The 25,098-nt window shown below is 55.6% G+C and overlaps 1 protein-coding gene across 1 annotated transcript in view; it reads right to left on the reverse strand.

Moving 5' to 3' along the window:
* EEFSEC (eukaryotic elongation factor, selenocysteine-tRNA specific) overlaps positions 1–25,098 on the reverse strand; it is a 156,231-nt gene that overhangs the window by 17,992 nt on the left and 113,141 nt on the right. The window contains exon 5 of the mRNA XM_047782429.1: positions 5,115–5,780. Coding sequence (XP_047638385.1) covers positions 5,115–5,780 — 666 coding nt within the window. The remainder of the gene's footprint in view (positions 1–5,114; positions 5,781–25,098) is intronic.

Raw genomic sequence — 25,098 nt, forward strand, 5'->3', positions numbered from 1 at the left:
ATCTTGCTCTGCCCAAGATGCCAAGACTTGGCCAAGGGCCCCAGATGGATTTCTTTGCAAAGCAGAAACTGTCCCACTTACACTACAAACCTTTTGGAGAAACATATCCTATTCTATTTGATCCATAGCGCCAGATAAAAGGTACTGGCCTCCTCCCCCCAGTGATGGTGAATCAGGTCCAAGGAATGACAGGGGTGATCACTCCCACTTGCACTGCCCTTTATAGATCAGCCTCCTTCCTGCATGGGAACTCCTCCTTGTCTGAAGGACTTGCCAGGCTCCCCTGGCGGGTGGGACCTGGCTTGCCCTCCACTTGGCAGCCTGCTCCTGCCATGGGGGCCAGCAAGGCTGCAGGGTGAACTGAATGGAGGTAGCTCCTTCTCCCGCAGGACAGGACAGTCAGGATGGGCAGATGTCACCAGCCCCAAATGGCCAAGGGTGGCCCTCCGTCCCAGCCTGGCCAGGAGCCCAGCCTGGTATAGCAGGCGCCAGGACTTCAGCTAAACCAACCCAATGCTTCTGGACTAGCCATTCCACAGTCCCCACAATGGAAGGACTGTCCCAAGTTCAACTTGTTGCTAAGACTGCCTGTCACTGGGGGAGGCCTTCAAGAGCCCCCACCCCCACTGACTGAGGTAACAGCAGGTGGCACTGAGCCTTACAGAGCCCGTATCTGCAAGCAGCTTCCTCACCACTTTGGAGAGGTCAGGGCTGAGCTCAGGGACAAGACCTGAGGGGGCTGCTAGTGCCAGAGCCAGTAATTCAAATTCCCACTGGCCATCCCCTTGCAGCGTCCCTATTGGACTAATCAGGAAGAGCCAGGATGAAGCAGGGGCAGCAGGCACACATTTCTGCTCCCCCTAGCACACATCTCTTCAGAAGTTATCAGGGCCAGGCTTTCTGTGGGAGGCAGGGAGGCCCACATCCCTGTGGAGCTGCAGGAAGGCCAGAGATGGCATCCGTTCTGGGTGGCAAGGGCGGATCACTATGGGAAATGGCATGGCCCCACCCCCCATCTCTAGACCATGAGCACCCACAATGACTGAGCTCTTATCTACACAGAGACCCCAAAGATCAGACACCAACACATCAACAAGGAGAGAACTTCTTTCTCTCGAATCCATTGCTGTGATGTTAGACCAAAGCCCATGCAGGGGGATCTGCTCTGTGGGATCTGCCTTTCAGGATCTGGATCTGCCCTGTGGGATCTGCCCTGCAGGATCTGCCCTGCAGAATCTGCTCTGCAAGTGCTCCCTGGGAACAATGATGTGCTATGTGCACAGTTGCAACAGCTCTAAGTAGAACTTTCACTGTCTGCATGAACAATAGGCTTGCTGATTAGCCTTCTGTGGGAAGGCAAGCTCCCAAAACGCAGCCACCACTGCACTCGGAGTCCGAGCCTCACTTCTGCGCCAGGCAGGTCCCTGCTGTCTTGGCCTCTGAGCGCAGACTTGGCTGGCGGCGCACGTAATTATGTCGTTACATGTGTGTGTCTCTCTCAGGGCCGGCTCCCGTGATGAGGCTTGGGAATTGCCCAAGTTCTGAAGCGACTATTCTAATTCAAATTGGAGAAGTGGCACCAAGGAGAGAGAGCAGCCGGCTGTGAAATGGAGCCCTGAGCAGAGAGGGCTGGCAAGGCTGCAGTCCTGATCCACCTCCTCCTGCTGCAACCTTGGGCATGGGGCTTCTCTGAACCTGTTTCTTCCTCTGGAAAAGGCTATTGTCAGGATAAGGAGTGTTGGTGTCGGCAAGAACATGAAGACTTGGTAGCAGGACAACTGGCCAGAACCTTGATGGGCAGAGCATGAAGCGGGGAGAAGCTCAGGTGGAGGACGGAGGCAGCACCTGCGGCTGGGGTGCCTCTGACCCACCCAGAACCGTGGGAGTGAGTCATCCAACCGCAGAGGACGGGAGCCAGGAAAGACCTCAACTGCAAATGGGCTGTGGAGCCACCAGGATCGACATCTCCCTGGTCCCTGGAATGATGACGTCCAGACTCATCCGTCCTTTTTGGCCAAAGAAACAAGTTGCCAAGATGGTGCCTCCCCTCCCCCCACCACCCCCGCAGTGTGGGGGCCCTTCTCCAGCCTCTGTGGTCCCCCTATGATCACAGGGCACACTCAACCACCGCCAAGGTGAGGAAGAGGTGAGGTTTCTGATGCCAAAGTCCATTGGGGGCAATGATCAAAATCCCCTGGTGCAAACCCAGGAACAGAGATTAGCCTGCAATTCATTTCATTTTGTCATTGGAGTTCCAGAGGGCCCTAGGATGGCCAAGGCCACTCAGGGGCTAGCCAGGCTGTATCCTCAAAACTGGGGCTGCCTAGCACCAATCAGGCGCCCAGCCCAGCAATGCTGAGTCCAGTGGCCCATGACCCTGACCATGGAGCCTCCCTTCCCATTTCTGTTCCCTGTCATGAGGGCAAATCTCTTGCTAGTGCTGATAAGGAGGCACCAAGGCATCACCCCCAAAGGAGGCTGCATTTTCCTGGAGAAAAAGGGAGGCTAATGCTTTATTGGGTGCTCGCTGCGCGCCAGGCTCATGCTTCATGCCAAGGCCTCGCACGTGTGGTCTGATCCACTCCCCACCAACTCTGTTAAAGTAACAGGTACTGGGGGCAGGTGTGTGCGGGGCATCACTGGGCCACAGCCAGACTGGGCCAGCACCTGCTTGGTACATTGGATCCAGAAGCAGTTCTTTCCACCACGCCCAGCTGCCCTGACCCTGTGTCTGCACACCAACAAAAAGAGCACTCTGCAAAGGAGGGCCAACAGGCATCTCAGCAGCTGAGGGAGAGTCTCGGCTCTCATATGGTTTGGAAGGCAGCAGAGAGGCCTGGGGTTTGGGCCAGGCCCCCTCCCCAAGGAGAGGGGCTGCTCGGCCTCTGCTGTAAGAAGACCCTGTTTCCTGAGTAGAGGCTGAGGGGACTGCAGAACTGGCTGAGGGGACTGCAGTGCGGTTCCCTCCAAGGGCTGGGGGGGGTGAGCCTACCGGAGAGCGAGGAGCCTGTGCTTGCCGCAGGTGGCTCGCACCCCCAGCCGGCTTGCTCCCCGGTGCCCTGGGTACATTTAACAAGCCATCAGCAGTGGAGCAGGGAGAGCTGGGAGCCGGGAGGCAGTGCCGCCTCATACTTCAAAGCTGGCCAGCGCTCCTGGTGGCGTCTCCTGTTTACACTCCGTTGGGCCGATGCCGCAGGTCCCTCTGGCCCAGCCCTTAGGCCTTCCCCGTCCGGCGCCAGTGGGTCCCAGACCCAGGATGGCAGGCACACCCAGCCCGACTCCAGCATGGGGGGGAAGAAGCTGCCAGCTTTTTGCAGCCACCCCAGTGGGGAACCCAGGCAGCTGAGCCATGAGGGAAGTCCAAGTGAACAGTGCTGGGCTCCCACCCTGCCACCCAGCAAGGGCACAGGGCCTATGGGGCCTGTCCGGTGGCCTGTAGTCTGTGCACTCTGGGCCTGTGGCCTCAGCGGCAGACCTGCCATGCTTGGCCTGCCACTCGCCCCGCCCTGGTCTCCAGGCTGCCCCACTCAGCCTGCTGCTTGTGGCCTGCCTGTGTCCACCACGCTGCAAAGGTGCAGTCCTCCCTTCATTCTGGTGGCCTGGAAAGATGTTCAAGTGGGAGTTGGTGCAACATCTGACTTTTCTGGAAGGTCACTGGGGTGGAGGTCCACGAGCTGCCAGGTGGGGGAAGCAGAGGGGGTGTGAGGGGGCCCCAGAACTGTGGCAACAGTCAGAGGTGTCAGGCAGTGCAGGGCACTCACTGTCCTGGGCGCTGAGCCCTCATCTGCCCACCTCTTTTCATGTGATTCTTACACATGAGGAAACAGGGTCCCAGAGTAAGTGACTTTACCAACGGGAAAGAGGGATGCAGAATCACTCCAGGGTGTGCATGGGCAGCAACTCAGAGACCCAGCTCTGCTGCTGAGTTGCAGGGCTGTGCCTTAGCCCACGGGGCTGGGAGTCCTGGACCTGCAAGTGGGTAAGGAAGGGCATCTTCTCATTGCCCCACCCAGGGTGGGGCTTGGTGGGGAGACAGGAGAGGAAGGGGGTGGTCCTGAGCCGAGAAGGGGTAGGAGGTGGCACCTGGGATGGTGGGAGGGAGGCTGGAGGGCGCAAGCAATGGAAGCCCCGGAACAGCTCACATCAGGCCCTGGACACCTCCTCCTGGTTTCCTGGAGCCTGTACCCTTAGGGCTGGGCTGGGGGGTAACGTTCCTCTGCTGTGTGAGGATCAGAGCCTCAGGCAGACCCCACAGGTTCCAGAGTTTCCCTACATGGGGGTCTTGGCCCTGAGGCTCTGAGTTAGCAGAGCCCAGTCCACTCTCAGGACCACCCACCACCACCCCCGACCCCCATGGGCATGTACCAGGGAGTCAGCCATAGGGCAGTGAGGTCTGTGTGTCCCACACCCATTTACCTGGGGCAGGGCCCTGTGTTTCCATGCAGAGCTGCAGGGACAGATGACCTGGGACGGAGGGACGCCTAATGGGGAAAGATGATTCCTGGACTTTGGCACCCGGTGTGGGCTCCCAGGCCACCACATCTGTCTCCCCTAGCAACAGGCCTATACACTAGACTGGTTCATCCACAAACCTGAGGCCTGTGTTCAGTGACAACCAGCTTCAAGTGCCCCAGAAAGCCATGGCCTGGCCCCCAACGCCGTCATCTTCCTGTGCCTCATGCTCTCTGGCACCCCCATCCTCACTGGCAAAGATAGACGTGGCCTGGCCTGGTCTATACTGACCAGCCAGGCTTCCACCCTTGACATAACTGGCTCAGCAAAAGGGCGGCCACCTTGCCCGCTGGAGCTCAGTTGGGCCAAGGCATGAGATCTGGGCCTGGCCCCAGGGTGACAGCAGGGCCCAGCTGCCCCTGGAGGAGTGTGCCCAGGAGAAGTGCTGCTTCAGAAGCTGGCTGTGTGAGAGGCCAGGCCCAAGGGCAGGTGTGGGGCTGCCAGCCAGGTGGGCTCATGGGCCCTGCCTGGGTGTTGGCCCAGCTCTGACCTTGGGGTCAGGGGACACACACTCCTGGCCATCCCCTGAATGAGACCACAGTAGGTCCCCCTGGCTGTCACCTGACACCTGCCCAGGTGGGCCAGGCAGGGAGGGTGCTTACCCGCTCCACGAAGCCATGCTTATGCTTCAGCTTGTACACCCTCAGCTTGGGCAGGCAGCTTTCAGCATAGTTCTTGTCCTCTAGCCCGTGCAGCAGGACACCATGGAAGGCCAGCCGGCAGGTGTTGGCGTGGATGTCTGCGTCCAGCCTGGAGCCAATCACCAGGCACAGCCGAGGGCAGGTGACGGGCTTCTCAAACTCCACAAGGGCCCACTGCTGCCGTGGGCAGTGGCCTTCAGAGGCCTGGCCCGCCTTCTTGTCATCTCCACCGCTGTCCGTGGTGTCTGTGGCGGCTGGTGCTGAGCTTGGGCACAGATACTGTTCCTGGAAGAGGTATTCTTGGGAGAAGTCGAAGGAGTCCAGCACTGGCTTGTGGTCAAAACTGTCAGGGGCGGGGCTGAAGAACATTACTCGGCCCATGACCGTCTCATGGCCCACTGTGATGTGGAACTTGGCCTTGGTCTGTAGGGGTCCCCGGAAATATGGGATCTTCTCCACGGAGATGACAGCTGCGTGGACAGTGTGCAGGGACTCGGGGGCGCACACCAGGCCGCGCTCTAGCAGCTTGGGGTCGAACTGGGTGACGCAGATGCCCAGCCGGTCCCCTTGCACAGCAGAGGTAACAGGTGTGTGGAACATTTGCATGGACTTCACCTTCCTCACCACCTGGTCAGGAGCAAGAGGGAGACACTGCAGCCAATGTGCACTGATGATGGGGTGGGGGGCCTCCAGCTGGAGGGGCTTCCACCCAGCACCACCAGCATTCACTGCACCCGATCAGAACCCTTGCATGGAACGGGCTCCACCCTGCGAAGAACGCTAGGCCCACAAGGCACCCAGGCCTGGTCATGGGCAGCATTCACCACAGCCAATCCCACACCTTGGCTCCCCTCTAGTCCTGCCCTTCCCATGATCTCAGCTTGCTCCCCGCCCCCAGCTCCGTGCTCTGCCCGCTGCCTCGAGAGCCCAGGACAAACACCTCTGCCCTGGAAAGTCTGCCCAGACCCCCAGCTCTCCTTGGTGCTGTCCCAGGCCCTCAGACCCACAGCCTGCTGTGTGGTCACTGCCTGCTCTGGACACGCCTGCTGCCAGCCTGAGGGCTTCTCCGGGGCAGAGTCACTCTTCATTCACTAGACACAAGGTCCCCAGGGCCTGCTGTGTGCCAGGCACTGTTCCAGGAGTGGGGACAGAGCCAGCTATGTTTTCAAAGGGCTTAACATCCAGAAACAACAATATCACAATCATAATACAATTTGTAGTAATACATGTAAAACTGATACATAGCACTTTATGTGTATAAATATATATAACTAATATGATTATAATTTGCACACTGTTTATGACATGCTCTGGAGGAAACACAGGGTAGATGCTGGAGGAGGCCCGGTGGGGGAGGGTCTGGCTCCCTGTCATCAGAGGTCAGGGAAGACCTCTGCAGCGGCCACTTTTGAGCTAAGACCCGATATAAGAATCAGCTGCGTGGACGCCACAGAAAGTCAATTCTGAACAGGGGGACCGGTAGGTGCAAAGGTGGGAGTGCTGCGGGGGGGTGGGGCTCCAGGCCGGAAGTCACCTGGAGTGACAGCAAAAGAGCAGCCAGATCCTACCTCTGCTTCTAAACCATCACACTGACTACTAGGCCAGCAGATTTCTGCACCCACAGCTGGCAAATCAGGAACACAGAAAGGGCTCCAATAAACTTTCATAAAATGAACAAAAGTCCCTACTGAGATCCACGTTGCAGAGATGAGCTGAACTAATGTGCAGGGGTCTCAGAAATCATAGCACAGAAACAGCACAGCACAGAAATCAGAAAACCTGCCATCAAAGGTCGTCACGCTAAAGACAATTCTGACCTGTAGGTCCAAGCACCCTGTCTAGGAAGTCAGGCGTGCGGAACACTCCTTTTCTAAATGAGCTGCAGGAGCCCAGGCCTTTCCTGGGGAGCCTGATACTCCAGTGTTTGTATAAAAACCATTAACTACCTACCCAGGAGGTCAGGGGGCAGAGAAAGTGAGAAGCACAGTGTCAAAAGCCACAGCCAAGATCAATCAAAGAGAAACATAAACCATCTCTGAAGTAGTCTGTAAGGGCAACGGGAAACTAAGATTTTTCAGGAATGTGCTGCAGAGTAACCAGAGAATATTATCTTACACGAAGCAACTGCCCAGAGAGTCTCGTTTCCTCCCCAACCAGGGCGCTGTCCTCCACACCCTGCCCCCCGCCCCTGGCCCCTCCTCCAGCAGCTCTCTAAAACATGCCTGCTGATGCAACCTCTACAAGCGCCCCCAACTCCTGCACAGTGACCTCCAGACCTCCAGGGTGGAGTTGTTGTGAGCAGCAAGATCCTTTCTTCAAGTGAAATTCTATGGTAATTGGTGCCCCCCACCCATGGGGATAAGGCAGGTAGGGCTCTTACACCTCAGGGCACCCACTCTGCTGCCCCACCAGGGAGGTCTGCTGGCCTGGTTCCCCAGCAAGTGTGCACAGCCTTCACTGGAGCCACCCACCGCGGCCATTCAACAGCCCTGCATTCTCCAGGCCACCCTTTAGGCCCCAGCCCGTGGAGGATCCTCCAATTCCCTAGACAATGGGTTCTGCACATCCCTGCACTGTGCCAGGTTCCTCCTCCTTGGTACTCCTGCAGCCTGGTGAGTTCCCATTCCTGTCCATCTACAACCCCAGCTCTCAGCACACCTCCTTGAGGGGCTTCCCTGCCCACTCTGGACAGTGCAGTTTCCCTCCTGGGCTAACTGCTCCTGACCTTTGCACTTCCTGTCTCAGATATTTACTGACTAAAATTACAGCACAACATCCATGGTGCGTCACCACCCAAGAAGTGAACCCTTTCTAACCACTTCTGTCTCCCCATGTGCTCCTCTCCCAGCGGGGGCCCTGCCTGCCCCCTAGCTGGAGGGCTCCTCTGTCTCGAACGAGGCATACATCAGCCTCTTTTCATTTACTTTTATTTATTTTTTAGTTTATTTATTTATTTATTTAGGGCAAGAAATAGATTTGTTAAGATAGGACGCTTGTGAGGGGTGCAAGCAGGTAGGCAGGGAGGCTCTGCCAGAAAGTCCCTTTTTATAGCTGTGTGTATGATCATATGATCAAGGAGAGGCTGATGACACATGCAGTACATATGCCTAATATATATTTTGCTTTGTTTTGGGAGATTGTGAACTTGGAGCTGGTGCCTGGGCTGCCTGCACCTGCAATTATCTGTGACTGATGCCACACCTGACGGAGCACAGACCCCCATCCTTCTCCCAGCTATGAGTACTGGGTCTCCAGTTTTCTGCCGGATGTGGTGCGAGGGTCCCCTCTCAGGGAGGCATCTGCCTGGTGAGGGTGTGAGGGTCCAGGCCTGGACTGGAGCTGCTGGGCCACTGGTGAGTGAGCTCCACCCCGCCAGGAAACCGAGTGGACACACGGCCACATCCAATGGACACACGGCTTCTTGGACATCTGCCAGATGTCGTCAGTCCTGCCTTCTTAGTCCTGGGGGTGGGGCTGTGGTCCCCTGTGCTGCCACACCCTGCCTCGCAGCTCTCAGAGGAGAGAAGTGCCCCTCATGGCTGCACCCAGCTGGCAGAGCACACTGAGTCACTTGCCAAGTGGGCTCCATGTTTGCAAGCCTTGGGGTGAGGGGTCAGGGCCGCGTGCCACCTGATGGCCCCCCAGGCCCAGGGCCTGGCCAGCATGATTCAAAGGAGTTCTCTTCCCAACAGGGCTTGTGTTCTTAGGACTGAAATAATAAAGATGCATTAAGAGCACCATGAAGACAAATAACTGTGCAAATCGAGATCTAGGGCCCAGACAGGAAATTGTGAAACAGATCAAGATGGAGTGGGTGGCGAGGCACCATGTGGCTTCTCAGGCGCTCAGACCCTCACCCCCATGCCGATGGCAAGCTCTGATCCACTGAGATCCACATCAAGAACACGAAAGCCAATCCCGGATACTGAGATACGGAAGAGTGGACAGTTTCCCAACTTGATGGTGGGATAAGTGGCTCTCCTATCACTTTCTAGCTACTGTTCAACAACTCACCAAATCCTCACCAATACCCACGTGTGTGCTCACTCAAGAGGGCTTGCCCAGTTCCCTGCATGCGCCAGCCTGGGCCCTGGAACCACACAGAACAGCAGGACTCAGTTTTGGTTCAGTGGAGTTGGCCACTTTGAGTGGAACGTTAATTAAGGCATCAACTAATAAATGCAAAGTCACAAAACCACAGGGAGGTGCTGTGAGAGGAAATAACCAGGGACATAATTACTCCTGGGTTATCAGGGAGGGCTTCCCTGAGGAGGTGACACTGAAGCTGAGCCCAGATGGAGAAGGAACTGCCTACAGGGGCTGCAGACAGAAGGGAGAGCAAAGCAGGCCTGAGGTGGCAAGAAGGTGGCCTGTTTGAGGGACTGACAGGCAGTGGCTAGGCAGTGGGGTCAGGCTAGAGGTAGGCCATCTGCCTTTACCTTGAGGACAACAAAGCCCTGGGTGATGGCAGTCTGGACCTGAGCAGAGGGAAACGCGCTGTTACATGCAATTTACAAGGTCACTTGGCTGTGTGGTGTGGAGAACAGGTTGCCTGGCAGGAATGAGAAAGGAGTGAGAGAAGCCAGCAGGGAGGATGTTCAGGGTTCTTTCTGTAGCATCCAGCCTGAAGGACAGCTGAGAGTGCGGGAGACGGCAAAGGGGGGCAGCAGGAGGTGGGCAAGCTGAGGGGAGGGTGCATATGACACCCCCCATATCTGGGAGGCATCTCCTGAAGCCTATCCCCTTCAGCCTGTCCTTCTCAGAAATGCCACCTCTGCTTTTCCAGCTGCCTGGATGAAAACTGAGCATCCCTATGACCCGCATCCTCCCGTCATCATGAGACCTTGTGGACTTCACTTTCACACAGGCCCTGCTCCTGAGCCCCTCTGCTGCATCCTCTGCCCACCGAGCCGCAGGCCCCCAGCTGTGACCGCTGCCCTCTCTGTAGTCTGTTCTGCACAGAGCAGCTTAAACCTAAGACAGAGGCTGGGGTTTCGCCTGCACCCCGTCTCTGGCTTCCTACCTCACTCTGCAAAAGTTAACACCTGCCCCCTGACCCAGGGCCCCACAAACGGCCCTCGTGACCGCTTGGACTTTATCTGCTATGGCCGCCCCTGCCCCATTTGAGGCACTTCACTCACAAGACCCTTCTTGCTCCAGGAACATGCCAGGCTCTGACCTCAGGGCCTTTGCACTTGCCAGGGTTTTTGGTCTTCCCCCAGAATCCGTATTTCTTGTTTCCTTCCTGCCTCTGCTCAAGTGTTTTATTATCAGAGCCCATTATTGACCACCCCCCTCCGCCCCGTAAGAGGACCACTGCACTCATCATCTCTGCCTTTTCTTCCTGTTTCTTTTATCTTCATAGCACCCCCCCCCACTCCCTGACATTACATATTTGCTCACTGTCTGTCTCTCCCACATGGGACGTAACTCCATGAGGTGAGGGATTTGTTTGAATTTCGTTTTTCCCATTCACACCCCCTAGTGCTCAGCACAGCACCTGGCATCTAAGAGACTGCACTGCACATTTGTGGCATAAATGAGTACAGCATTGTTGCTGCCCTAGGGCTGGCCTGGGATCCACACACTCGCAGAGGCCCATGAGGCCCAAACCCACTTGGAGGCAGGACTGGCCCCAAGGCTGGCGGGACGGTTAGAGGTCCCAGATCACCCCCTGCTCCGAGCAGAGGAGACGCAGGGCTGAGGTTCACCAAGAGCCCTGGGTTTCCCTGATAGGTGTGTCACAACAAAAACAGAGAAGGTGGGGGAGGGGGAGGGACGCCGTCAAGTGGGACAGGAAGGCCCTCTGTTAGGACCAGTGGGCTGGCTCCTGAGCTTGGCCTGAGAGGCCTGGCTGCCTGCAGGGCTTCGTCCCATCTCCTGGCACCAGGTCAGAGTGTGTGGAGTAAGCATACAATTTTCCAAACTCCAGTTTGTGCTTGCTAAGTATTTGGCCCCTTCTGATTAACAAAGAAGCTTTACCATCATCTGGGTCAGTTATTCTTCATAAAAACCCTACAAGGCAAGTCAATATTTTTACATTCAATTTTATGGATGAAGAAACAGGTTTTTGATGTCTCCAAGGTCACAAAGCAAACAGGCTGAGACTCGGACCTAAGTGCTGGAAACGTGGGGCAGGCCTGGTGTCCGGGCCTGTCTCCTAAATAGCTGAGCAGAAATCGTACCACAGCTGCAGAGTGGGGGCAGAGCCAGGGCTGTGGGCTGGATGGCAGAGGTATAGATATTCACGAGTTGCGAGCCCAGAGAGAAGGGCTTGGAGACTCGGGAGTGGAAGGCTGAGTAGTCAGGGCTGCCTCCAGAGCCAGGCCTGGAGCCCAGACCCCCTCCTCCCTGCCAAGGTCAGCAATGGTCATGGCCAGCCAGGCCCAGTGGGTGGTTTCAGACCTGGCTTCTCAGCTGCCTCACCCTCCAGCCATCCTTGGTGTCTCTGCACAGGCTCTCAGTGGGGGTCTGTGACTGAGCAAACAAACACCCCATTTGCCCCCAGGCCCGATGCTCAGACACTCCTGTGGGTCTCCTGAGCTCTGCAGTAGGTCACCAGCTCTGGGGCGCCTTGTGGGCTGCTGGGGTCAGGACCTGGGCTATTTCTCTGAGGCCACTGGACACCTGCTTGGAAGGGACCCGAGAGGGCTTACAAAGCATCATCTCTGTCTTCCTCACATCTTGTGTGGAAAAGCGGGCACCCGAGCCTGTGATGGGGCCCTCACTGTCTCACTACCGACTGGTGCAGAAGGAAGAGGAGGAGATGCGGCGAATGGCTGGAGGCTGGGGCCTTACTTCGTTCCCAACAACCCTATGGGTAGCTAACGGTGGCCACATTTTACAGACCAGGGGACCAAGGCCCCAGAGGTAGAGGCACTTGCTCACAGCTTCCAGAGTTGCCCATCATGAAAGTCTCATCCACCCACTATATCACGCATGTTGTCCGCAAGTTTCACCCCTGTGAGCAAGCTTCCCGGTAGCATCCCTTCTGCAGGGAAGAAAGGATGGCCAATACCATTGCAAAGGAGCAGCCTGTCTGGGGCCCCCAGCATCCCACAGAAGCAACAGATGCTGGAAAGAAGGGGGCTTAGCAGTCTTCCTGATGTTCAGAGATTTCTGTAACAACGGTACTGGCCATAATGAGATTGGACCCCTATTATCCGTTTTCGTTCCATTAATGAGCCTGGAGGCTCCTGGCTGTGCCAAAGGCGAGGGTCGGGGCCTTGCAACTTCATCATTACTTAATAAAATGTAAATCGGAGAGGAAAAGAAACACACAAGGTTGACACTAATAAGCTTACACCAGGATCAGTTACTTCAATTCAAAGAGGTTCAGACCGGAGGGAAAAATGAAATAAGCTTTTAAAGATCCGTCTAGGTTTGGCTCCATCAGACCTAACCAATTTGGTTTAATAAGGTTTCAATTTGGCTGCTCTTATTTCTCCCTCTTCTCAGAGCTGGGCTGGGTACAGATAAGACATCCCCCTGCCTAATGCATTAATTGCATCTTGCACAAAAAGCCAAACTCAGGACGCCGCTGGAGGAGAGAGCAATGTGTGTGGGGCTGCAGGAGGGGAGCAGCAGATGGGCCTTGGGGAGTTGGTTCTCACCTGCTGGTTTCTCAGAGAAACAAACCACTCAGAAAGGTACAGGAAGTCAAGTATGTAATAACTACCGTGTTCCTACCCCTGTGAGTCTGTCGCTCGTACTGGTCTTGACATTGAGCTGAAGATCCCAGTTCTGTGCCCAGCCCAGCTCCCCTGCAGCCATTGCCTCCACACAGTCTGTGTGTCCTGCTGTCTGCACTGCATGCACGGGTGCACCGTGAATAGCATCAATGTTAGTGTATACAAGGGTGCCATATTATGGTTTAGCTCTACCACGTGTCTCCTCTACTGAACTGTGACATCTATGCACACTGAGCTGTCTGTGTATAGACGTATGTCACTGGTGTCTACACAGGTGCCCAGCTGCTGACATGTGGAACACACCCAGGCTATTCCTTCAGACTGGGACTGCTGCAAGCCCTTCTTTACATGAAAACCCCACATTTTATCTATCCAAGCCCTTCCTGATAGACACGTGGGCTGCTATTTTTGCTGCTATACATGATGCTGCAGCGGCCATTCCTGGAGCATGGACTTGCACACCCATACAGAGTGTTCCAGTGTCACTATCCAATGGGCCACCGGGCTGGAGAATGCATCTCACTAGGTCTTCCCAACTGTTTCCTCAGGTGGCTGGCTTGCACCCCAGCAGTGCTGGGCCAGGCCTCCTCTCAGACAGCCACCACCACACGGTACTGTAGGCTCTGCACCTGAGCCAGGCAGAGGCACGAAGGCCCTCTGCTGCTGACTGCACTTTTGTGGCCACCGGGATGCAGCTCCTGGGAGTCCTTGCTGCTCTGATGTTGCCTGGAGCCAAAGTGGGGAAAGCTCCTCCCCACAGCGACGATGTCAGGTGTGGGGCCTCGTGGGGCTGCTCCCAGAGCGGGTGACATACCATAGGTCTGCCAGGCCCCTCCCATCCTGGCTCTCCTTCCAGACCCAGTGCCCTCTCCCCTTCCCTCTCCCCTCTCCTGGGTTGGGCTCTGCTCCATGCAAACACCCCACTGGGGCCTCACCAGAGGACCACTGTCCCCTGGGGAGGAGGGAGCCAAGGAGACTGGCTCTTCCTCTCAGGGGATCCCCTGTGGAAATGAGAAACACACCCTAGGAAAGGGAGGAGAGTCTTCAGAAGCTCAGGGATCCCCACAGGCCCACAGATCCAACTCCAGGGCTGGGGCTCTGCCTGCTGGGTGACGGCACATTCAGTGCCTGGGCTGCCCCCAGTGGTCAGTCCCCTGAGGAAAGCCCTGGAGCACGGACTGTGATCCTCATGGCACACTCAGGCTTCATCATAATTCCTGCCACATGCCTGTGTGCCTGACTCCATTCTGAGTGGTCCCCATGCCAAGTGGACAGCTGCCCACAGGCAGGCTGGGTTCATTTTGCTCACCGCCGGCCCCCCTCACTGTGCTTCCACATGGTGGGCACCCAGGAAGGAAGGGGGTGGGCCGGGTTTCCCACCATAGGGCCCGGCAAAGGCTCCACTCCTCCACAGCAACCTCACAAACAAACTGGTTATTAACCACCCAGTCGCTGCAACAATGGAAAACCGTAAAAGTGACAAGGGGCCTGCCAGGAAGCTTTACGCTCCTCCTCCCAGCCACCCTCCACGCATGTGTCATCCCATAAAACTTTAAATTGAATTACACCAATGTTTGACTCTTCTGTGCCCCATACAACTGGGGCTTCAGTCGTTTTTAACGACGTCCTTGGGCTTTGGGGGTGGGGCGGGGTTAGGAATCCCTGGCAGGCAAGCCAAGGGGGCCAACTCTGTCCTGAGCAGGGCCTGAATCCTGGATGGACAGACAGGGCCCATGCACGGTCCCTAACTACTTGCCCCTGCTTGTACGCCACCTCCGCACGGTCCTGCTCCTGGGTGGGCACCCGCCTTCTCTGGTTCTCAGAGCTGGGGGCAGAGCCTCAGTGTCATCAGCAGTGACGTGATTCATACACCTGGCCTGGATGTGTGGGGATGTAAGTGGCCCAGCTCAGCCTTTGGCTCCCTCCTTGTCCTCTGAGCACATTCTTCCAACTCACTGGGATTCACGTCTTGCTCAGACTCCCTGGAGGCACCCCTTCCCCTGGTTTCTGTTGGGCCACCCGCCTTGTATGGAGCCCGGGACAGCAGTCTCCCCATCCTCAGCCCACAGGGCTTTGTGTGTGTGGTGCTCTCTTCCCACTGGTGCTGGGCCAGCCTCCCCAAATGCTCCAGGGTCTGCCCCTGTGGGTTCATCCTGGCCAGGTGCCTGCCTGCTCCCCTGCTTGAGGGCAGAGGGCACCCCTCCAGGCCTGTTTTCAAAGCCATCACCCACATGCCCTGAACTGGCTTTAATTCAACCTGTGTTCCTGCAGCACCTGCTCTGAGGCAGGCCCCACCCTTGGCCCTTAGAGAGAGTCGGGGCAGATGTAAGGGCCACTTAGAATAACTGCCTGCCAAGAGAGGGGCTCAGGGGCCAGCAGAGAGGAGGTGACATCTGAACAGGGTTTCAAAGGACAATGCCACGCAAATGAGACCAGGAGAGAATTGAAAATGGACATCGGAAATGAAAAGAGTGGCTTCTCCCTTCTGGTCCTTGAACTCCTGGTGGGCTCCCAGCCCCACAACACAGGCAGGAGCCCTCAAGGACAAGCTGCCCACAGAGAAGCCAGTGGCCCGAAGATGACAGGAAGTGCTCCCACCTTTCCTGATGGAGGAGAGCAGATGCAGGTGCTGCCTGCCGGGAGCACAGCATATCTTCCAAGTCCCATGTTTTAAGGTCCATGGAAATTCCTGTGTTCTACACCGTAACAGGTCCACGTTTGTTATAAAATAAAAATAAGATTTGGAATTAACTGCACTTTCAAAATCTGCCCTGCTGGCCCTAAGCTGCCAGTCCCCTGGCATGGGTGGCCTTTACTCTGACCTCCAGTCGCAGCACAAAGACCGTACCAGGTGGGGGGCATTTTGCACTCATAGGCTAAGGAGACACAGGCAGCAAAGGGCCATGTAGGTGGCTCACTGTCCCCCTTGTGCTCACCACTGCGGGCCCCAGAGCACACTGAGATGGAGTGTGGAGCCCACGGCTCCTTTGCTCCCTGTGAGCACCTGCCACAGTCACGCACGCTGCCGTCTGACCCCAGCTTCCACTGCATAGAAGGAATGCCCCAGCCCCATTGAGGAGTGGGCTGGCATCCAGTGCCAACGATTTCCCAGGGCACCTCTGCTCCCTGGGGTGTTCCCCCGGGCTGGCTCCACCAAGTCGCAGCTCCAGGGCAGAAGGGGGCTCCAGCCTTGGGTCCACACACGGGTCAACTCGACCACTTCCCAGCTGGTCAATACTGGGGCTTCAGCCTCCCTGACTGTAAAATGGACAGGATGGTGCCTTCAAGGCCATGGCCAAAACTGAAGATGATGTGTGTAAAGGCCCAGCACGGTACTCTTTCCACTCAGGAAAGAGTAAGTCCTATTAGGATCCAAAGAGTGGAATTAAAAGATGGGAGGGGGGGAGGTGAGCAGCAGAAAACAGCACTGAGCAGGTGCCTAGTTCCAAAACAGCAAGTAACAAGGTCAAGGGCGCTATCACCACCACCCTTTCTGGCACCAGCCTCAGCCAGAGCCAGGTAGCAGATGAAACTGCTGGTAGCACAGGGAGGGCCCCTTCGGCTCTGCTGAGTCTGGCCCTTGAGAAGTCACCCTGCGTGTGTGTGTATGTGTGTGTGTGTGTGTGTGTGCTAGAAGCCAGGTGACCAGACAGACCTAAAAGGAGGCTTAGCTTCTGCCAGCAGATCAGCTTCCATACCCAAGGTCTCTGCTAAGGTGCAGGCAAAGCTAGGGGCTGACAAACATCTTTCTGGGTCTGTGGAGACTTAGCAAATGTGAGTTATTTCCAAGTGTGGACAGCCACCATGTCTACCTGCTGTGCAGGGCTCAGAGAAGCTGCTTCCCAAAGCTGTGATGCATTTATAAGCCTTGCCCAGAAAGTAGGCTTGGATTTTAGTATTATCTGAAAAGTTCAGAGGTTATGATGAATATTAATGACAATTACTTTAAATACACAAGGAAGAACTTCCCATCAAGTTGTATGTCAGCAAAGCAAAGGACAAGAGGTAGGGGCAGGGAAGAAGTGGAGTCCAAGCACCTGGCCTGCCAGCTCCAGACCTGGGCTCCCTCCACTTCTGTAGCCTTCTGCCCTAGCTCCAAACCAACGGCTAGGGTGCACTGCAGCTGGGCCGCCGTGCTCTGTCCACATGGCTCACAGGCTGCAGACATTCTGGTACCCCACTAACCAGCGGGCCAGCCACCACACAGAGCCATTCAGGCCACAGGACCCTCCCCTGCTCTGCTGGCTGACTTCTACCTCTGCTCAGCTCAGTTGAGGCTCCACTGTCCTAGGACGCCTCCCAAGACTGCCTGTTTGCCAGGACCTCCTGTACCTAATCTGTCATTGTCCCCTTCATCCCTCACTGCTGTATACCCTGGGCAGTGTTCTAACAGGCTCACATGTCCTCAGCCCTCACAAAGCCTGAGAGGTTGGTCTTAACTGTGACCCGCATTATATAGGAGACAGGTCTGGGGTCCAGGGCTGGGTGTGTAGCCCAGGGTTACCCAGCTCAGCAGTGGAAGGGCCAAGATGCTGACCTTGAGGGGGAAGGTCTGGCCAGCCCTCCCTGAGCAAACGTGGCTCCAATTCCCTGTACACTCCCCCAGAAGGGCGCTGGCACATCTGGGATGGTGACAACTGCTAAACCAAGGAGCAGCCAAGGGCAAGGGGCCACACCTCCACATGATGCAGAGGTTACAGAACAGGATTTGGAGCCAGACTTTCTATCTAGTTCAGACCCTTGGTGGAAGCCTACAGCCCTGGGTGAGGGGTTTAACCTGTCTGCTTCTGCAGATGGGAACGGGTGGTTGTGACTGCTGCACTGGGGAATCCATGTGGAGCCATTAGCCTGGCATCAAAAAGCCGGGACTATTCAATAGAGATCGGCGAAGAACACATTACTCTTAATATTTTGTCATCAGTAGAAAGAAGATGTGCATCCCGGCTCCAATGAAGTTACTGTGACAATGACATTATGAGAGAGGGGACCTGTGGGTGCCCAGCCAGTGCTCACAATAAGGAAGGGCTAGAAAGTCCAGCTTCCCCAAAGCTGATGGACCAGAGGCTGCAAACTTTTCTGTAAAAGGCCAGACAGCAAGTGTTTTGGGCCCTGCTTGCCCTGAAGGCTGGTGACCACTACGATCACTACGTGACTCCACGGCTATGGCCGCAAAGCAGCTTCATGCAGACACAAGTGGAGGTAGCAGCCTGTAGACCCCATGTGCTCTGGGGCCTAAGCTCATGGGGGATGAACCACCCAGAACAGAAACAGCCGCCCCACGCCTGACACATTTCGGTCAGACCATTGGCTGCCCGATGGGGCCACCAGGCATTGCATTGCTGCCTGTGCCAGCGCAGCAGCAGAGCCGGATGCCCTGCGGGAAGGGGTGGGCCTGCTGTCACCAGGCCTGCCTCAGTGGCCACCTCTGAGCACCTGTCAGCTCTGGACACATGGCATGGGCAAGACCTGGTCCCCACGGCCTGGCATGGAAGACACCCATGAAAATGGAACATGGCATGTCCTTCAGGTCCAGTCTCCTCATCTGTAACCTGGACATAAGAGTAGGGCCATGTCTTATAAAGCAGGAAGAAGAAAACACAGGGCAGCCCTGGCTGGGTGCTGCCCTGATTACCATTCTCACCCGTCTCCTAGGAAGCAGGAGCGGGCAATCCACTTGAGATGGCTTCCAGAAGCTTAAGGGCATAAGCTTTGTGCAAAGTCTGTTTGGGGTAGAACGGGTAACACACAGGCCAATAGGAGTCATGTTATATCGCAAATAAAAATCGGCCCATGAATATACATAATCCCCAAGGTAATTCTCCCAATCTCACGATGGTAATGGAGCCACCCTGGCTCACTGAGGCATGAATATTTACCGTCCTCTGGCTTTACTGCTCCCGATCTGGGTTCAATTTTGCAAATTAAAATGAGGGCTGTGTGGATAGAGAGATTACAGGAGCGCCTCCTGAAGCCTGCTGTCCCCAGAGGGAGTGGGCAGGGGAGCTGCTCCTTCTCATCGCCCAGTGCTTCTGCCCTGGGGGTCAGGAGTAGGAGAAATGGGGACCAGGGGCCGCTGGGGGCATCAGGACCTAGGAAAACACCCATGGCAGGAGGATGGGAACATGTTTCCAGGTGGGAAAGGCGTCTCTCTTGGGCGGCTGAGGAGTTTCCGAGCAGCCATGAGGGCAGAAACTGCAGGCAGTAAGGCCTAGGTTCACGCCCTGACCAGGGCTTGGGCCTGGGGAGCTCATCTCACCTCTGGCCTCAGCGACTTCATCAGGAAGTAGGGATAAACACTGCCTCCCTCAGGCCTGTGTGTGCAAGGTGCCTGAAGGGCGGGACAAGGGATGGTCTACGACCCCACAGACAGAGGCCAGAATGGCTTGATGGGGCAGTGATGCCAGGAAAAAGGCAGCAGTGACTTGTCCCCCCTGGGGCCATCCTGGCACAGCGTCCATCAGACCAGTGGCCTGGCTCCTGTCCAGATGGACTCATTAACTGCCTGAGTGAGGTTGGGGAGGGAGGATCCTTGACATCTCACTGCTCCCTGCTGGCAGAGGGAGCAGCCTCTGCTGCCCTGGGTGAGAGGGCAATGGGGGCAAGGGCTGGGGCAGCCTGCAGGGACTAGGGTTGCTGTGCCAGGTAGCTCAGGGAACGGCTGGGACACCTGTCTACCTGTCACAAACCTGAAACTTTTTAAGCCAGAGATAGAGAGTCATTTAATCTGCTCTCGGGGCTCCAAAAAACCAGCTGGAACAAAATCTGTGTGAATTTGGTCCAAAACACTGTGCAAAGACAGCTTCCCTCTGCTTAAGCACCTTGTATCCTTGGACAGCAGATGAACCCCGAAGTAAGCTCAATGGTCCTGGGGGCAGTGACCACTGGGGCTGGACAGCTCAGGAGCCCATGGTGCTCAGACTCGAACCGATGGGACTGGGCCAGGATGGCGCACCTGGCCAGAACGTCTTATTCATGGAGCGTCTGTGTGCAGGAGGAGGCCACAAGCGGCTGCTTTGTGAGGTGAGGAGTGACGAAGTGTAGTGACAGAACGACCCCCGGGGGAAACTCACATGGAAAAAAGGCTGCTGGGAGGAGAGCCTGGGGACAGGATGGCCAGGACTCCAGGGGCTCCCCCACTGCACCTGGTGCCCCAAGGCATCTGCACACAGCACACCCTGCTATCTGGCATTTCTGGGGTGAAGGAAAGAAGGAAGTGAGGCTCTGGCCTTGGGGGTGGGGATGGGCTTGCACATGGCCAGCAAGACCTGGGACCAAAGGGTTACTTGCTATGCGCGGAAAGCCTGAGCCCAGCCTGACGAGACGTCTCCTATTTTTCTTTCTGCTTTCTTTAAGACCCCAGATGTGCTCCTGCACATCAAAAGAGAGCAACTTATAAAGTTAAACTAAATCAAGGGCTTTTGTTCTGAGGCATCGTTGCTGAACTAATTATTCCTGTATGTTGTTTAATGAAATAGTGGTGCCATATATTAAACCAGTTAACAGGATGAGCACATGAGTTACAAGGAAGGTCGGGGCTGGGATTATAAATTTAACTTTTTCTTAAGAAGAGATGAAACAAACGAGCCAACTCCCCGCTGTCGTATGTCATGGAGAGAAAATGATGGCACAGAGTGCGCTGAGGGAGGGCCGGCCGGTTCACAGCGGCTGGCGGCACCGGGGCGGGCCCAGCCCCCCTGCTCCCCCCACCCACAGCTCCCCTGCACCCAAGCTCAAGGCCAGCTCAGGGCTTGCTCCTCATCCTCAGTCCCAGGTTCCCCTGGGTCCCCTGACCTCCAGGCCCCCAAGACACTGCACATAGGCCGACCGGCCACACTGCTGGCCATCCTAAAAGTTGGAAACAGCCCTAAGGAGGCGCACACAGAGAAGCCGTGGCCAACCTCCCCATGGCCAAAAACACAGAGACAGTGCGAGAGTCAGTCCTGAGGGATGGCAGGGAGCGTGATACCTCCCTCCTGTGGACCAGAACCACTGCTGGTCAAGAGGAAACACTAACAGCAGAAAGGGCCATCAGGGAACCCACTGTGCATATACATGTGTGTGTGAGGGGGGCAGTATGTGCGCTCAAGCACGTGTGCATGTGCATCAACGGGTGTGCACATGCTCTTAACACTGATTCCTTCTGGGGAACAGAATTTTAGGGAACCTTAGCTTTCAGCTTTCGGTGATCGTATGTTCACTTTTCAGAAGTATGAATTTCTATTATAACTGAATAAAGCAATAAAAAATATCATTCTTCAAAGAACAGAGCCACAAACAAGCAGCAGTACCCTGTGCCAGAGACAAGAGTGAAGAGGGGCCTCAAAAAGGACTTTACCTTTCCTGGCAAAGCATGAGGTGCTACATAAGGTTGTACCCCATGGATAACTGGCATAATTGAAATTAATTTAGAAAAACTTAGAAAAGATTTAACACAAAACAATATTATGCAAGAATAAAATAGCAACTAACCAAGAACTTTCAGATATGAGGACATATTTGTGAAAAGTGGTGCTAAATGCATCAGAAATGGCGATGTGATATTAAGTAAAAATTAAATATAGTGATTGCCACTATGCAAATACAAAGCATAAAATCACGAGAAAGTGAATTAAAGGGAATTCATATAAAAGTGATCAATAGAATTATAATCAATTTTTTCCCTTTTTCTTTTCTATATCTTTCCCATTATGTACATATTGATTCTATAATCAGAAAAAAAGATGTCATCAGCAGAGAAGATTCTGAAGAAGTCTGTCCAAGTTAGGGCCCCAATTCCACTGTCCTGGCAGAAGAGGAGACAGCTGGGCCACAGGGCCAGAGGTGCTGGGACCCTGCAGCCCCAGGGGAGTGTGTATGTCTTCCGGAAATGGAGCCTCACCCTCCACATTAGCAACACTGCAGGGCCGTCAGGCCAAGGAGGGCCTTTGCCATGTGAGGAGCCGGCTGCAAAATCACAGACCTCCACCCCCAGCACGTCCTGCCTTCTGGACGAACAAGGCAGAGACTGCAGCAGCCCGAGCTTGGCCCTCAGCCCTGCTCTCCTCCCTATGACCTGGCAGCCCTGTGATCCTGAGCAAAGGCCTCAGTTTTATCCCCATGATGGCAGGCAGGCCTAAGCGCCAGCACCAGTGGAAGGTCCCAGTACAGGAGAAAGCCGAGCCCTGGTCTGTCTCTGTGTGGACATCAGGGAGGCACCTGATAGGCATGGAGCATGAACCCCCCCCCCAACCCAGCTCTGTGCCGAGCATACTCCATAACTCCAGACCAGCAGGTGGCTGCCATGCCCACTCCACTTCACAGCTGAGGAAAACAAGTCTCAGAGAGGTGAGGACCCCACCTGAGCCCACTGCTGGGAGATAGCTGCATTTTACCCAGAATCTATAGTGTGCCAGGTCCCTAGAAGTGTGGTAATCCTGTAGCAATGCCGTGATGGAAGGGGATACATGGACAAGGGGACAAGACCCACACAGGCCAGACTGGACCATGCCAGACTTCAAGCATGAGCCCCAAAGCAAGCCACCTTCCTAGGAACTGTCCTTGCAGCAAGGGTTGGAACTCCGTATGTCCGTGGTAGAGCAGGATACGGTCTCTGAGTGTTCTTTACAAAGAGATGCAGTAAATGGTTAGGAGAGAGGGAAGCAAAAGGAAAAGAAGCACCCGCATTCCCTTCAGCCCAGCATCCTTGCTGTGAGACCAGGAGGCTGGGAGCTGCAGCCTCCTGCCCGCCCCATTGCACCTCCAGGAGAGGCCACAGCAGCCTGGCTGCAGGGACTGTGGCCCACCTGTCTCTCAACTGCTCCTCATTAGTCGACATTCCTTTTTTCAACAAGCAAGGGCACCCGTCCCTCCCTTGGGGCTATGGGCGGACCCTCTCTGAACACTGGCATCTCCTGGTGGGTGCTCAGCAGACAAAGGCTTCCCTGTCCCGGCAGCCTGGGGACACGTGGGCCGCAGGATCCTGCACCCCCACCTCCGCCTCTAGGCGTGGATTTGGCCAAAGTCCTAGAGAATGGGATCTGGCTCAAGAAGGCACTGATGGCAGCAGACAGCCCTGCCTGCCCGAAGCCCACCACTGACTGCAAGGTGGGCACTAGACACTCCTTCACGCTTTGGTTTTGTGTCTCAACAGCACCTGCTCCACAGGGTTATTGAGGCTTAAGCCTCAAGGAAAGAGAGGCAGGAAAGCTTAGCCCCGTATCTGCCGTGAAGCAGCTTCTTTCCCTCTTTTTAAAGTTCTGTCTTTAAATCTTCCCGACACAGGTCTCCTGACAGCACCCCATCCATCCAGGGGGCGGGGGGTTGTGTCTCTCTGCACCCCGCCCCACGCCATCGCTGAGGGCAGATGGCCACAGACAAGCACTAGTGGGGGCCTGGCGCTGTGCCTGGGCAGCCAGGAGCCTTTGCTCTGGAGGCAGTCAAGCGGGAGGGGACTGACCGGCTTGAGCGGACCTCTTGGGCTCCAGCCCAACTGGATTTACAAAGGTTTCTAGGAGTGTCCCCAGGGCTGGGCCTGGGAAGAGCAGCCTATGCAGAAGCACAGCAGCAAGGACACTTGCGGGCCCTCTAAGTACGTCACGGGCCAGTGCCTCCTCAGAACCCTCTCCAGGGGGACACAGGCCTAGGAGAGGGACCCTTGGCCAAGATCACACAGGAAGAGCACTGCCTGAGCCAGGGGCAGGGGGCTGCTGGACCTCCCAGACCCCAGACCTCCCAGCTCTGTGGGCGTGGAGCACCACAGGCCACCACCCAAGGCTCTGTGCCCTGCAGGTCATGGGAACACGCTCTGAGCTAAACTCCCTCCCTCCCAAGCTCAGCCCTCTGACCACCCTCCAGACTTTGGTTTTGTAGGAAAGGGGCAGACCCAGAATGAGGCTGGGGACACCCAGAGAGGGGAGCCTCACACACTCCCCGTGTGCCAAACATGGGTCCAATTTTGGAAATTGCAGAAAGATCAAATTTCTATACAGATAACTATGTTTTCAATTAATAAAGGAATCATGAATTAAAAGAAATGGCATGGCTAATCCTCTTCTAAAGCACACCACCATCCTCTTGTGCGTCTTTGGCCAAAATCCAGTTTTTAATTTTTATAATTTTCTTAGAGGACTATCTCCTGTGTTATCAATAATTTTTGTTATCCTATTTTTCCAGTCAGTTCACACTGTTGTATAGGTTGTTTTCTTACCGACCCTTTAAACATTTTACAGCATTTCTGAGCAGGCTTCACTCCACCAAGAGAGCTGCTTTAGCAGAGGCCTCCCTGGCCTCTCCACCCCATAGCAGGCCCAAGTCAAAGGGCGCTGCAGCAGCCTCTGGGCGGGCAGCAAGGCCCCAGCCCACTGGTGGGGATGGGCAAGGCTGACGCCAGCCCTCCAGGAGTGTCACCCCATGGCATGTCTTCAGACCGTTCACTGACAATCCACGGTCGTATGTTCAGGTCGTACGTGAAAAGGAGCAAACAAAACAGAATAGAACATTACACGAAAGACATGGGGTGGGGAGGTGCTCTTCGAGGAGATATCTTCTCTGTCTGTGTGGGGGTCGGGCTGTAAAGTCTACCTCTGCTACAGATGACCAGTACACAAGCGGGAAAACACTGTGCTGCCATGTATCTGTGAAGAAAATAGTGTGTCCCTCAGCCTCTGGCTTGGCTCAGAGCTCTGTCTGCAGACTGTGTGGGTGGGGGCTGTAAGCGCTAAGTAGTGATCCCAATTCAGCCCCTGTGTGATGTCAGGAGCCCCAGGGAGTAAAGCACAGGTTGGGGGGAGGGGGGCCACAGACCGGGGGCAATGGTGGCAGTACTGCTGGTCATGGCTCCAGCTCAGCTTGGCATCTCCAAGCACAGGCGGGAGCTTCAGAGCCAGGAGGTGGCAGGAAATAGTTCTACACAGGCACCTTACTTCCCCAGGGAAAGACAGAAAACAAAGGAAATGCTGGGTCTTTCTCCCGGGCTTTAATTAAATACACATCTCCGGAGGGTCTCACTTCCTGACCTTGCTGAGGGGCTCATCAGATGCCATAGGACCGTTTTGCTGCCTCAGACGGTCTAAACACCCCATGGCTGAAGGGCATCAGATGGTAATGGGGACACCTGCTTCTCCTGGGAAGCGCAGATATGCAGCCCTGCCTGTGGTCCCCCACGACTTCATTAAGCTGCACGAGGTGTCTGTGGTTGGAAAACAACTGCTCCTTTGTGCTGTTTTCAGCTTCCTTCCCTAAATATGTCTATTTTAAATGGGTCAATGGATGTTAAA

Source organism: Phacochoerus africanus, chromosome 1, assembly GCF_016906955.1.
Source record: "Phacochoerus africanus isolate WHEZ1 chromosome 1, ROS_Pafr_v1, whole genome shotgun sequence".
In the NCBI taxonomy this organism is placed as follows: Eukaryota; Metazoa; Chordata; class Mammalia; order Artiodactyla; family Suidae; genus Phacochoerus; species Phacochoerus africanus.